Below are 11,030 nucleotides of genomic sequence, written 5' to 3' on the forward strand. Positions count from 1 at the left end.
TACACAGGCACAGCGTCTCACCCTAACTTACATCCACGCCCTTATTTCAACTACACGCACGCGGGCAGCCCAGCCCAGACGACCCCACGGCGCAGCGGGGCCGGGGCCAGGCCTCCCAACCGCCAGAGTCCCTCCCCAAGCGGCCCGCGAGTCCAAGACTTTGTTTCCTGCTATGAGGCGGGGACGGGGAGGAGCCCAGGTTCCCAAGACTGCGCGCAGGCCCGAGCCCCCTTTATGCCTGGCCCGCTTGGCTCGGCGCTCTGCCTGCCACAATCCGCCCCTAGAACAAAAGTGGCCCGGCAGGTTCCGGGCCGCCGCCAACGCTCCCGCTCTGGCTCGGCTTGGCTGCCAGGAGCAGAGTCAGAGGGAGCTGGGGGCACCGGGCACCCAGAACGAGAAGTAGGAAGGGGTAATGCCTGGGAGGGGTGTTCAAGGTTTCTCCCACCCCGGCAGTTTCTGGTGCCTTGAACCCCCATCCCCGCCTGCCGGGCCCTGGGCTGAGCAGTGGAACTGGATCTCAAACTCGAAACGCAAGCTAAACCCACGTGAAACTCAGAGGACGGAGAATGTAGCTGGGCACACGGGCAGTATACATTATGTTTGACTCTCTCAGGGAAATGCAAACTGAGAACCAACGCTGCTTCTCTCCCCAAACCCACTAGGTACAGGGAGACGCAGAGGGAAGGCCCATAAGTAATCAATAAGGGAGCGGGACCTGGATCAAACGTGTTAACTACATCCCGATTCCGGGTAACAGGCAAAACACAAGGCTACAAGCACGCGGTTCGCCATGTTCATGGAGGAGCGCAGAACCTGGCCTTTGATGCCCACAGAGTCCTGCCAGGGGCATCCAGGCCTGGCACTCATAAAACAAGAGAGAGGACCTAGACCTGGGACACACAGTTCCCACGCACCCCTTGTCCAAAAGGCTGCAGCCCAGCCAGAGCGCACAGTGAAGGGGACGAAGTCATAAGGCACGTGCGCCCGCACCCTGCCCTGTGCCCCGCACCCAGATAGTCATCGTGGGATGGCATCTCGCAAATATTTATATTCCTCAGCGCCACAGCAGCCCGCGTCCACATTAGACGCTCTAATCCTGCCACTTTAAATAGATGAATTAATAAAGCAAACGAGCGGCTAATAAGCTGACTGTCCTGCCTTTTGAGGTGGGGGAAGGACTCGAAAGTGCGCCAAATTTGTTTGCAGTGGATCAAGGCAAGCCGCCTCTGCTTCACTTTCTTTATCTTAATTCCGACTTGAAAAGATATAATTATCTAGTTTGAACAGAGCTGCTATCAAATCCTTCTTTGGGCCGGGAAGGGGGGCGTTGGAGTGGATTGCGGCCCTCTGAGCCGCTCCGTGCAGCCGGAGATAGCGCGTAATGAAGATGTGGAGGCCTGAGATACAAAGGGCATTAACCTCATTAGCATGAAACCTTTTCTTCTTACCATTGTGGGACCCTTTCAGCCGCCTAATCCCCCCTATTTTCAAAGCTTGGTTTGTAATAAAGCTTTTAGGTTTTTTTCCCCCCAAAGCTAATGGTATTCTCTGATGATTTTATTGCTGTTATACTACATAGGACGTTTACAAAAAAAATCTTTGTCACCCTCCCCCTTTCCTTGTACTTAAAAAAAGTATATGGTTCTGCAGAAATAAACCTTTTATCAAATTGGGACATTTTCTTCTGGAAAGGTCAGTCTGAATTTTAGCAGGTCTGTGCTCCTGCTTGAGGGACTCTGGGTTTGGGTCAGTTGGTAGAAGGAAAGGTAACTTGTTCAGACAAAGGCATGCAGTACTGTAGCAGTGACTGCAGAACACTCAGGACAGCTATCCGGCACCAAGGTCTTGCTGTCAATGTGGCTGGAGACCCCAGATGAGTTTCCAGGACACCCAGCGAAGCACCTGTCCCTTCCAGAGACAAGCCTGGGTCTCCTGAGGTAGGCCCCCTCTGACCCCAGCACTCTCCTGCACCCAATTCTCCCCACAACATATACGCCTTCCCAGAGGAGTCCGCGTGAAAATGAGCACCCTGAACAGCCAGGATTCTCGAGAGGAACAGAGAGAAAAAAGGAGAAACAGGCAGAAATAAAGAAAAAAAAAAAAAGATGGAGAATGACCAAGAATGAATTCCACTTTAGAAGAGAGGAGGGGAGGGGAAAAAAAGAAAGAAAAATTTCCATAGTGCCCTATAGTCCCCACACGTGCACAGAATGTCTAATCTTAACTTTTCAAGGCAGGATGTTAACAAAGCTTGTATTTTTGCCCTGCATTGTAACTTGGCCTTATCACAGTGTAAAGGGTGGGGAGATTGTCCTAAATTATGTCCAGGCAGCCCCCCCCTGGATCCGTGGATTAAGAGATTAAAGGAGACCACTGGGCAAGGCCTCCTCTTTCCCCTTCATATTCCTGGTATGATAATTGCTTAAACTGATTTGCACTTTCACAAAAGCGCGCAGGACGCTTTGTAGCTCGAACAGAACAGACGAGGTTTCTCTATCAATGGAAATAAAACTGATTAATGCGGCCTATCGGGATAAGAAGCAAATGAAGCATGCAAAAACAACCTCTACCCCAAGAAGGGGGAAGGGGGGGGGAGCAAAGTTTCCTCCGAGACTGGTTACAACTTTTTCTTTAATGTTAAAATTAAGAGTTGGAGGTTTCTCAGGACGCTTGCCTTATAAGGCCGCTGAGGCCCTTGGGCCTGCCTTACCACCTACGTCAGATTGGGGACAGGGAGAGAGAGGAAAGAAAGAAAGAAGGAAGGAAGAGAGAGAGACAGAGAGGTTGAGAGAAACAGACAGAGACTTGTACTTTGGGGTTTAAAGTCAGAAGAAGTTTAAAAGTCCCAGGATTCTGATTCTGCTAGGTGTTTTCCCCAATCCTGGAGGAATATTCTTCAATACATAACTATATGTTTAGATTTTTAAAAGATAACTAGAGGTTAAAAGAAGTAGGCACTTCAAACCTGCAATTGAAACTAAACTCCCTCCGTAGGCCTTGCAATGGGCAAAGGTCTGGTTGGAAAATGTTTTCTCCCATCCCTTTTCTGAAGGATTTAAATTTTCCTAATCCCCTCCCTTTCCACTCTCATCTCCCTTTAATATGCCCAAGAATCCATCAGTCTGGCCCTTTTGTGGGTGGGGAGACTGGGTTTCTTGAGCCTAGTTGGGGAAGGACCACACTCAAATTATCGGACATATTTTTTAAAGAAAAAATGTACTTCAGTTTCCCAAGACGACTACTCTGAGGGCATATTGATAAATCTTTATTGACAAAATATTGACATTGACATACTTCTTGGAAGTATATAGTGTGTTAGAATTCTAACAAATTAACACAAAACACAAAAATATTTACATTCTGGTATAGAAGACATTAAGGAAGCATTTGTCACTCTCTTTAGTAAGTCTATGATCTTGGAATAGAAACTCAGTGCTTGAAAACTTGCCGCCCGTGTCTTTGGCCACATTTAACATCATCCCCGCTAACTACAGTCCTTCGGTTTTTGCAATAGATAGATTTAAAGTTTGGAATGGCCTTTACAGTGAATGGTTGAACTCGGCCAATATCTCCAACCACTAAAAGGAGTTTGCTTCATGATTTTAAGCCTTGGGATGTTAGGAAAGGGAATGTCCAAGAAATAGAATTAATTTAGGTATATAATTTTTCCCAACACGATTCCTGACTCCTCCTGTGGGCACCCTCCCCAGCCCCCCAACCCCCATCCAGATCCCCATTTCTCTGTAAGAGGACCACTATCGCTGAGCCTACTAATTTAGCTTTCACAATCACTTTGACGTCAGAAAGTATCAAAAAGTGTTTACAGACTGCACATTTCTCGAAAAAAAAATCAAAATAAAAAGCACACAGAACCTGTCTTTAGAAGGAAAAGAAAATTACAATTCATTTTCTGTCTTTAGACACCATTCGCCCAACAACTGCTACATGCAATTCAAGTTTTTGAACAGGTGTGGGATGGGGCTGGATATGGAATTTCGATTGTTATTATTACTAATTATTTTTAAAGATTGGGGAAAACACTGTGAAGTGCAAAATAAAAAGTCCTGTGCCTGGTCGGGTTTTTTTCTTTTATCGTCATTATTATCACCTTTTTTTTTTTTAAAGTCGGACTGCGATAAACGGAATACCTGCCAATCATTTTGTCTCGCTGGCTTGGCATTTGACTGACAGCTCCCCTTGTCAGAGCGCTTTCCGCTTCCATGTTCGATGGATCTCTCTCTCTCTCTCTCTCTCTCTCTCTCTCTCTTCTCTCTCTCTCTCTCTCTCTCTGTCTCTCTCTTTCTCTCTAGACAAGGGTTGCCTGTTGATCAAGGAACCTCTGTCCTCTGCCACCTTGGCGCAGCCTCGGATCGGGACCCTGCTCCCTCGCTGCCCAAAGTCTGCGCCGCGCCGCTTCTCTCTCTCTGACTCACTCCCTCTTCCTTTCTCGGTGAATGTGTGTCTGCGGTTTGTTTTTGTTTTGTAGGGTTTCTTTTCATCTTCCCCTCCTATCCCTGTCTCTGTTTTGCTCCGTTTTGTCCGTTTCTGTGGGGTTCGGTTTGTGTCTTTAATCGTCTGAGGTTACATCTATTTCCTCGGGACTCGCCTGCTTGGTGGCGATTCTCCACCGGTTAATATGATGCGTCCCTTTTTTCTTTTGTTGCGAATCTGAACCTTCTTCCTCCAGCTTCTGTCTTTTGAACTTCGTCCTTCGGTTCTGAAACCATACTTTTACCTGCGGGCCAGAGGCAGAAGGGGCGCGTTAGTTCCTCCACAGCGCCCTCCTATCTCTTCTGCCTTCGCCTGGTTCACACCCCGGACGAGACGCAGAAGTCCAGTCCCCCAGGGGTGTCCTAAGGCCAGCCTCTGCATGGCCCCCCTTCGGAGCAGAGCTCGGAGAGCAGGGCGGGTGGGAGCCTGGCTCCCTGCCCTGGGCCCTCCCGAGTCACTTTCCCCGCCAGGGTCCGGAGTGCACAGCGCCTCTCGCCTTGCCCTGAACGGGACACCCACATTCCGCTGAGAACAAAAGCCTTGCAAAGCATGGGAAACCCCTATAAAAATAATAAGTAAAGAAAAATGAAAAGAGACATGTCCCTAACTCCCTCTGCCTAGCCAGTGCAGGAAGGCTTCGCTCCAGCTGCCGCAGCTTCCCGCAGGGCCCAATGTGCTTTCTCTTTTCTGTGGGTTTCCGGCGTTGCCTAAATATAGCCTCCTCTGTAGGCCCTCGGCCGGGTAGGCAGTCAGGATTTGCCTGAGCTTCCCTCTTCTTGCCCAGGATTTTTGCAGGTGAGCAAGAGTAGATGGTAGAGGGTGCTGGGGAACGCCAGGAGAGACATGGGGTGCAGAAGACTAGGGACCAACCCAGCTATACCACCGCAGTCAGGAAAGAGGCTCAAAAGTGAAAGCTTCTGAAAGACCTCAGGCTACAGGGGAAGAAAGAAACTGCAGAGAAGAGAGGGAGAGCCTTTTCTTGCCCCCTCCTGACTAGCCCCGAGACAGGACAGGGCCAAGCTCCCACCCTGGTCACATCACTTACCACCCGGGCTGTCTGGCAGCCTGGCTTCCCAGAGCAGCTGCTAGAGGTCTGGGGAGCCACGAGGCAGGGGACTCACTGGGCTGCAATCCCCGTGGCCCCCTGGGGAACCTGGGTGGTGGGTCCCCATTCAGTGACCAGACCAGACAGTAACACTGTCCAAACTTTCCCCCAGTGAGGTGCAGGTAAGTAAAATGGTGGTGACTGCACGTCCCATGCCCGTGGACTTGTCCTATCCTGATAGCACCACCACAGGCCTCTGAGGTCCACTCCACTCCCTCCTTTGAGAGTCCATCCCAGGTCCCAGCTTGCTCTCCCCATTGCCCCAATCCCCCAAAGTGCCCCGTGAAAAAACGGAGCTGGAACAAGGCTGAGTTTAATTTGCTTTGAATTTGCTAATTGAGGGGGAGGACGGTTCATTTCTCCCCGGCGCTCGCCCAAGGCGCGCGTCCGTGCGCTAGGGGCTTGACACGCACACAAAGACTGCAGGCAGCGTGGGCAGCGAGGCGGACAAAGACCACCGCCGCCTCACTCTCCAGGAGAAATCAGCCGGCTCCGCGCCTTGTGCCGGCCCCGCACCGACCCGCGAGGCCCTCTTCAGTTTTGTCCGGGGGGAACGTTTTAAAACAAAAGCCTCGACCTCCTTGCACCTCCCAGAAAAAGTGTTACAACTTAATCTGTACGAAAACGTTACTGTTTGCCGGGAACTCTGACCCCGCCCTGCGGCTCTGCGTACAGTAGTGCGTACTGTAGCCCTAAGCCTCCTCCCCGCCCCCGGGCAGGCCAGAGCCAGGCCCGACTCAGGATCCCGTGGCGCAGGCAGGGTCTATCTGGAGGTAGCCCTTCTCTGCAGCCTTTCAGCTCTATTTTCTCTGATTTAGGGACGCGCCCAGTGTGCATGGCTTCCACCTTCAGATTCTCAGATCCCTTCAAGGAGAGTAACTGGTGTGAGCGTGGGCTTGCGGTCGCACAGAACTTGCCTTTAACTAATTCTCAGACTTTTGCAGCTTCAACACCCGACATTCATACACCCCGCTGCTCGCTCCCTCTTCCTGGACCCCAGCCAGGTCTCCAGACTCTCACCAAAAGTTTCACCAAAACTGCAACGGTGCCTTAGCCAGGAGCTGCGAGGCACGCCTGGTGGACAGAAGGAGTGACCCAGGCTGCACACCCTACCCCCGACTTTGAGGGGGTAGGCTCCTGCGGTCCCTTCAGGAGGCCAAGGAAACCTGGCACCTCGAAACATACATCTTGAGTGGGGGAGTGTGGAACTGGCTCCTGAGCTCTTTGCCCTTCGAAGGCTCTCTCTGGGCTCTGCATTTTGTATGCCAGCTTCGTGGATCCTGAGATTTAGGATAGGGGTCGCCGCGCCTGGGTCCGGCTCACCTGAGTTTCCGTGAGGCTGAGGCTGTGCGCCAGCTGCTTCCTCTCGGCGCCCACCACGTAGTGGTTTTTCTCGAAGGCGTGTTCCAGCCTCAGAAGCTGGGACGGGGAAAAGGCGGTTCGGATCCGCTTCGGCTTTCGGGCCAGCGCGTTGTGCAAAAGGAAGCTCTCGGGGCTTGTGTCGTTCCCTGCGGGGAACACAGCAGAAGTCCCGTTAGGGGGAACAGCCCTGGCCCGGACCGCGCGCTTCTCAGGAGACGGGCTGATGGGACATCGCGCTCGGGGCCTTTGCGTAGCCCCTGCGGCCACGGGGACCCTCCGGAGTCGCGCGAAGAGGATACTGGCCCAAATGCCCAGCCCGGACCGCCGGGCTGTGCCTGTGCGGCACCCCACGCTGTGCGGTTCCCAGGCTCCTGACGTCCGCGGACTTCACAGCCGCCTTAGCGCGAGGGCCTCGTCACCTCTGTGCCGGGCGCCTGGGGCAGAGGAGGGGGCATCAGGGAGAGGCCCGGGAATTGGAGCCCACAACCGAAAAAAACGGCTTTCTCTTCTTTCCAACCTCTTGGGGAACTTTGACCTGGGGTGCAGAGACGACGGATCGATATCCAGAGTTTTCTCGAGGACTTATTTTTAAATTATATATTCAACTTTTTCTCCTCTGGAAAAGTGCAGAGGCAGGGCGTGTCTTTACAGCCCGGCTGAGACCGAAATGTCGCCGGCGGGTACGCCCTGCTTCTGCCGCCTCTGCCTCCTGAGGACCCGGCTCCCCCGCTGCCCGTCTCCAGAGAACTGGGAGACGCGAGCAAAGGGATCGAAACCCGGGAGTTAGCGGGCTGCGGGCGCCCCAATGAACTGTCGGCGGCTCCAGAAGGTCCTGGCTGTTCTGGGCTGGTGCGGGGACCAAGAGCATGGCTGGCAGAGATTAAGGAAAGGAAGCCCTGAACTTTGCGAGCAAAGCCAGAGAGTTTGGGGTTTTCTCATTAGGGTGGGAAATAGATTCACTAAAAGCTCGAACAAAGAAAAACTAACCGACAGTTCGGGCGGGAACGGAGGCAAATCTGGTCGGGAATAAAAGTGAACGGTTGTTTCTGTTTTGTTTTGTTTTGTTTTTAAATTACAGGCGGGGTGGTATCTACCCGATTCTAGGCTCTGGCTGGAACGCAAAGGGTTAATGAAGGGACAGCCGAACAGTATTGATCGGCTGCGGCGGGAGGTAGGTCTTTTCCAGGCTCGGATCGCTAAACTAATTACTCGCCTCTTTTTCCTGGAGTTTTAACTGTCCTCCCACCCCCACCCGGAGAGAAAAAAAAAAAAACAAACCAACCAAAAATAAATAAATAAATAAAATAGCAAGAAAGAAAAACACCCATACAGAATCTTCTCCAACCCTTCCCCCGACTCGGTTCATTTCTCTTAAAAGAAAAATAAATAAAAAACAAAAACCAGACCGAACCTGCCTTCCCGACACGGCCGCTCGGCGCCCCTATTGAGAGTGCCCAGCGTCAGAGGTTTCAACCCGTGCGGGTTCCCGCCCCTCTCGGGCCTCCAAAAAGCAGGAAAAAAACAAACCCCCTGATTTTGCCCCGGGCGCGCGGGTCCCCTCGCGGCCCGAAGAAAGTCGGAGGCCAAGAAGTCATGGTATACGCTGAAGGGACGCAGAGTGGATGGCGAACAGGGTAGGACGCAGTCGAAGGCGCCTGGCGGCCGGGCCCAATCCTCGCCCCTAGGAGCCCAGGCGGCGAGGGCATCGCCGACAAGACGTAGAGTTTGGGGACCCCGAGGTCTCTGGGACTCCTTGGCTGCCGGCAACCAGAGCAGGCTGTCGACCTGAGACCACTTGGGAACAACTTGCGGCCGCAGTCCGGTCCCAAAACTGGCCGCAGCTTTGGAAGCTGGGGACCAACACCATGCCCGGCGCCTGGCCGCCCAGTTTCCGAATAGGGCGTGCGGCCCGCCAGCGGGAGGAACCTCCGCCCAGGCCTCGCCAAGCGCCCACCGGGAGCAGGCCCGGGGTATGCGGGATGCGGCGCGCTGCAGTTCCGCGACGTGGCACGTACCTTGGAAGCGATGGCCCAGATATCGGTACCGATGGATGAGCCACGGGTAGAAGGTGGACGGGTCCCGCTGTTGCGAGGCGAAGAGGGGGTGTGGCGAGTGCGAGGAGGGCAGGGGGTGGGCGGCCAGGGCGTGCGGCGGCGGCACGGGGTGCACTGGCACGGCGGGGTTGGGCGGGTGCGAGACCGCCTCGGCGAACACCAAGTCCGGGTTGGAGTAGACGCCCCTGCCGGCGGCAGCGGCGGCGGCGGCCGAGTGGAAGCCGTTGAGGAACGGGTTTATGGGGCTGGAGTTAGCATAGCTGAGCGCCGCGGGACGGATGGGGTCCTCAGAGCGCGAGGCGGGCAGGGGACTGTCCTTGGCCACCAGCGACTCGATGGTGAAGCAGCGCTTGGGCGCCGGCTGGAACATGCTGCGCCGAGGAGCAGGCGCCCGGGGCTTCCGGCTCCCGGCGACCGTGGCGCGCTGCCTCCGCCGCCCGCTGCCCGCGGCGAGGACCGACGAGAATTGGGGACTTGTTTGTTTGGGGTGGGGGTGGGGGGAGGAAAGGAAGAAAGAAAGGAAAGGAAAAAGGAAAGGAGGGGGGAGGGGGAGGGAGAGGCAACGCCGAGGATCCCGAGAATCTTGCACCAAACGCGCCCAACCTGGAGAGACGGGGAAAAATCCTTCCAGAAGAATTTGCAGGCGTGGATTGGGGTAATTTTTTTTTTTTTTTTTTTTTTTGGCGAGATGGCGTGGGGGGATCGGAGTTAGAAACAGGGAGGAGGGGGGTGAGTATCTTGGGGGAGGCAAAAAAAAAAGTTTTCTCTCCTCTGCAAAAGGCGGGCAGGGCGCCCTAAGTCCAAGGACAATCCATGGAAGTGTTCGCTTCTTCACAAGTTGTGCAAACGATTTGTTAGTTCATGAGCCTAATTAGTGCGGGGATCACATAAACAGCTTCCTCCGAAGCCTGGTAAATGGCTTGATGATTGGTCGCTATTACTCGCCCTGAGGTGGAAGGGGGGAGACTCTTTAAAGTGCGTCAGAGGGAGGCGAGCGCCTGGGAACCCGGAGGCCTGGATCCCGGCCGAGAGTGGAACGGAGTCGGCGCCGCTGCCTTAGCCTTGCCTCCTGCACCCGCCCGGCCTCCCGGCCTCGCCGCGCCCTCTCCCCGCGCTCTTAGCTCACTGGCTCCAGAGGCGCCCGCTGCGGCTTCTCCTCCTCCTCTTTCGCCTCCTCCTCTTCCTTCGGCTTCTCTTCCTCCTCCTTCTCCTCCTCCTCCTCTTCCTCCTCCTCCTCCTGCTTCTCCTCTTCCTTCTCCTCCTCCTCCTCCTCTTCCTCCTCCTCTTTCCCCACCTCCTCCCGCTCAGCCACCGCCTCCTCCTCCACCACCACCACTCCCTCCGGGGCACCCCGGTCCCTGCAGAGTCCCCGGCCGGCCGGTGCAGCCTCCGCTGCGGCCCCCTGGATCCCGAGCCTGCTGAGCCCGAGCTGGTAGGACGGACGGACAGACAGGCACGCAGATTCCTCGTGCTTAACGCTCCGCTGCTGCTGCCCCCACGTCCCCGCGTTAGGGGAGCTGGGATCGCCCCGAGGGTAAGCGGGCAGGGGATGGTTCTGGGCGAGGGCTAACGGAACCGTTTGGTCATTTCAATCTGCACCTCCCGCAAAAGTCCGGGCGGTTTCCTAGATGAGGGAACCTGGGAGTAGGGGTCCTCCACGCGTAGTCTTGAGGTCTCAGGGTCGCTGCGTTCGCGATCCTTCACCCGGCTTGTTCGCTTGCAAATTAAGACGGAGTCGCTGACTCTGCTGAGGCAGTGGGCTTCTGACTCGCCCCACGGGCTCTCAGTCTCTGGGAGAGTGCTCACCTCCTTCCCCAAAACAGAAGCCCTTCCTGTAATATCTGGGACCGGGGTTCCAAGGTCAGGGGAGAGGCTGTGTGCCGCTACTATTGTCGGTCCGTTGTCGTTATTATTGTTAGTGTTGTTATCATTGTTGTTATTATTGCTGTGTTATTATTACTATTATTATTTCTATTATTATTTTGCCATCTTTCGTCCCAGGGGCGGGTTGCTGTGTA

General features: G+C 54.5%; 1 protein-coding gene across 2 annotated transcripts; it reads right to left on the reverse strand.

Annotated features, from left to right (window-relative positions):
* Window positions 1–3,244: 3,244 nt before the first annotated feature.
* EMX2 (empty spiracles homeobox 2) lies at window positions 3,245–9,688 on the reverse strand. 2 transcript variants are annotated; one of them, XM_036265520.1, is made up of 3 exons: window positions 8,974–9,688; window positions 6,920–7,104; window positions 3,245–4,735 (listed from the first exon to the last, which is right to left on the reverse strand). In XM_036265520.1, the coding sequence occupies exons 1-3, from the start codon at window positions 9,380–9,382 to the stop codon at window positions 4,568–4,570; spliced, it is 762 nt and encodes a 253-aa protein (XP_036121413.1). In that variant the 5' UTR covers window positions 9,383–9,688; the 3' UTR covers window positions 3,245–4,567. The 2 variants fall into 2 exon arrangements, with proteins under 2 accessions (XP_036121413.1, XP_036121414.1); XM_036265521.1 differs by lacking the exon at window positions 6,920–7,104 and having other exon boundaries at window positions 4,582–4,735; window positions 8,974–9,382.
* Window positions 9,689–11,030: the final 1,342 nt, after the last annotated feature.

The sequence above is a fragment of the Molossus molossus genome, unplaced genomic scaffold, assembly GCF_014108415.1.
Source record: "Molossus molossus isolate mMolMol1 unplaced genomic scaffold, mMolMol1.p scaffold_m16_p_17, whole genome shotgun sequence".
NCBI classification, from domain to species: Eukaryota; Metazoa; Chordata; class Mammalia; order Chiroptera; family Molossidae; genus Molossus; species Molossus molossus.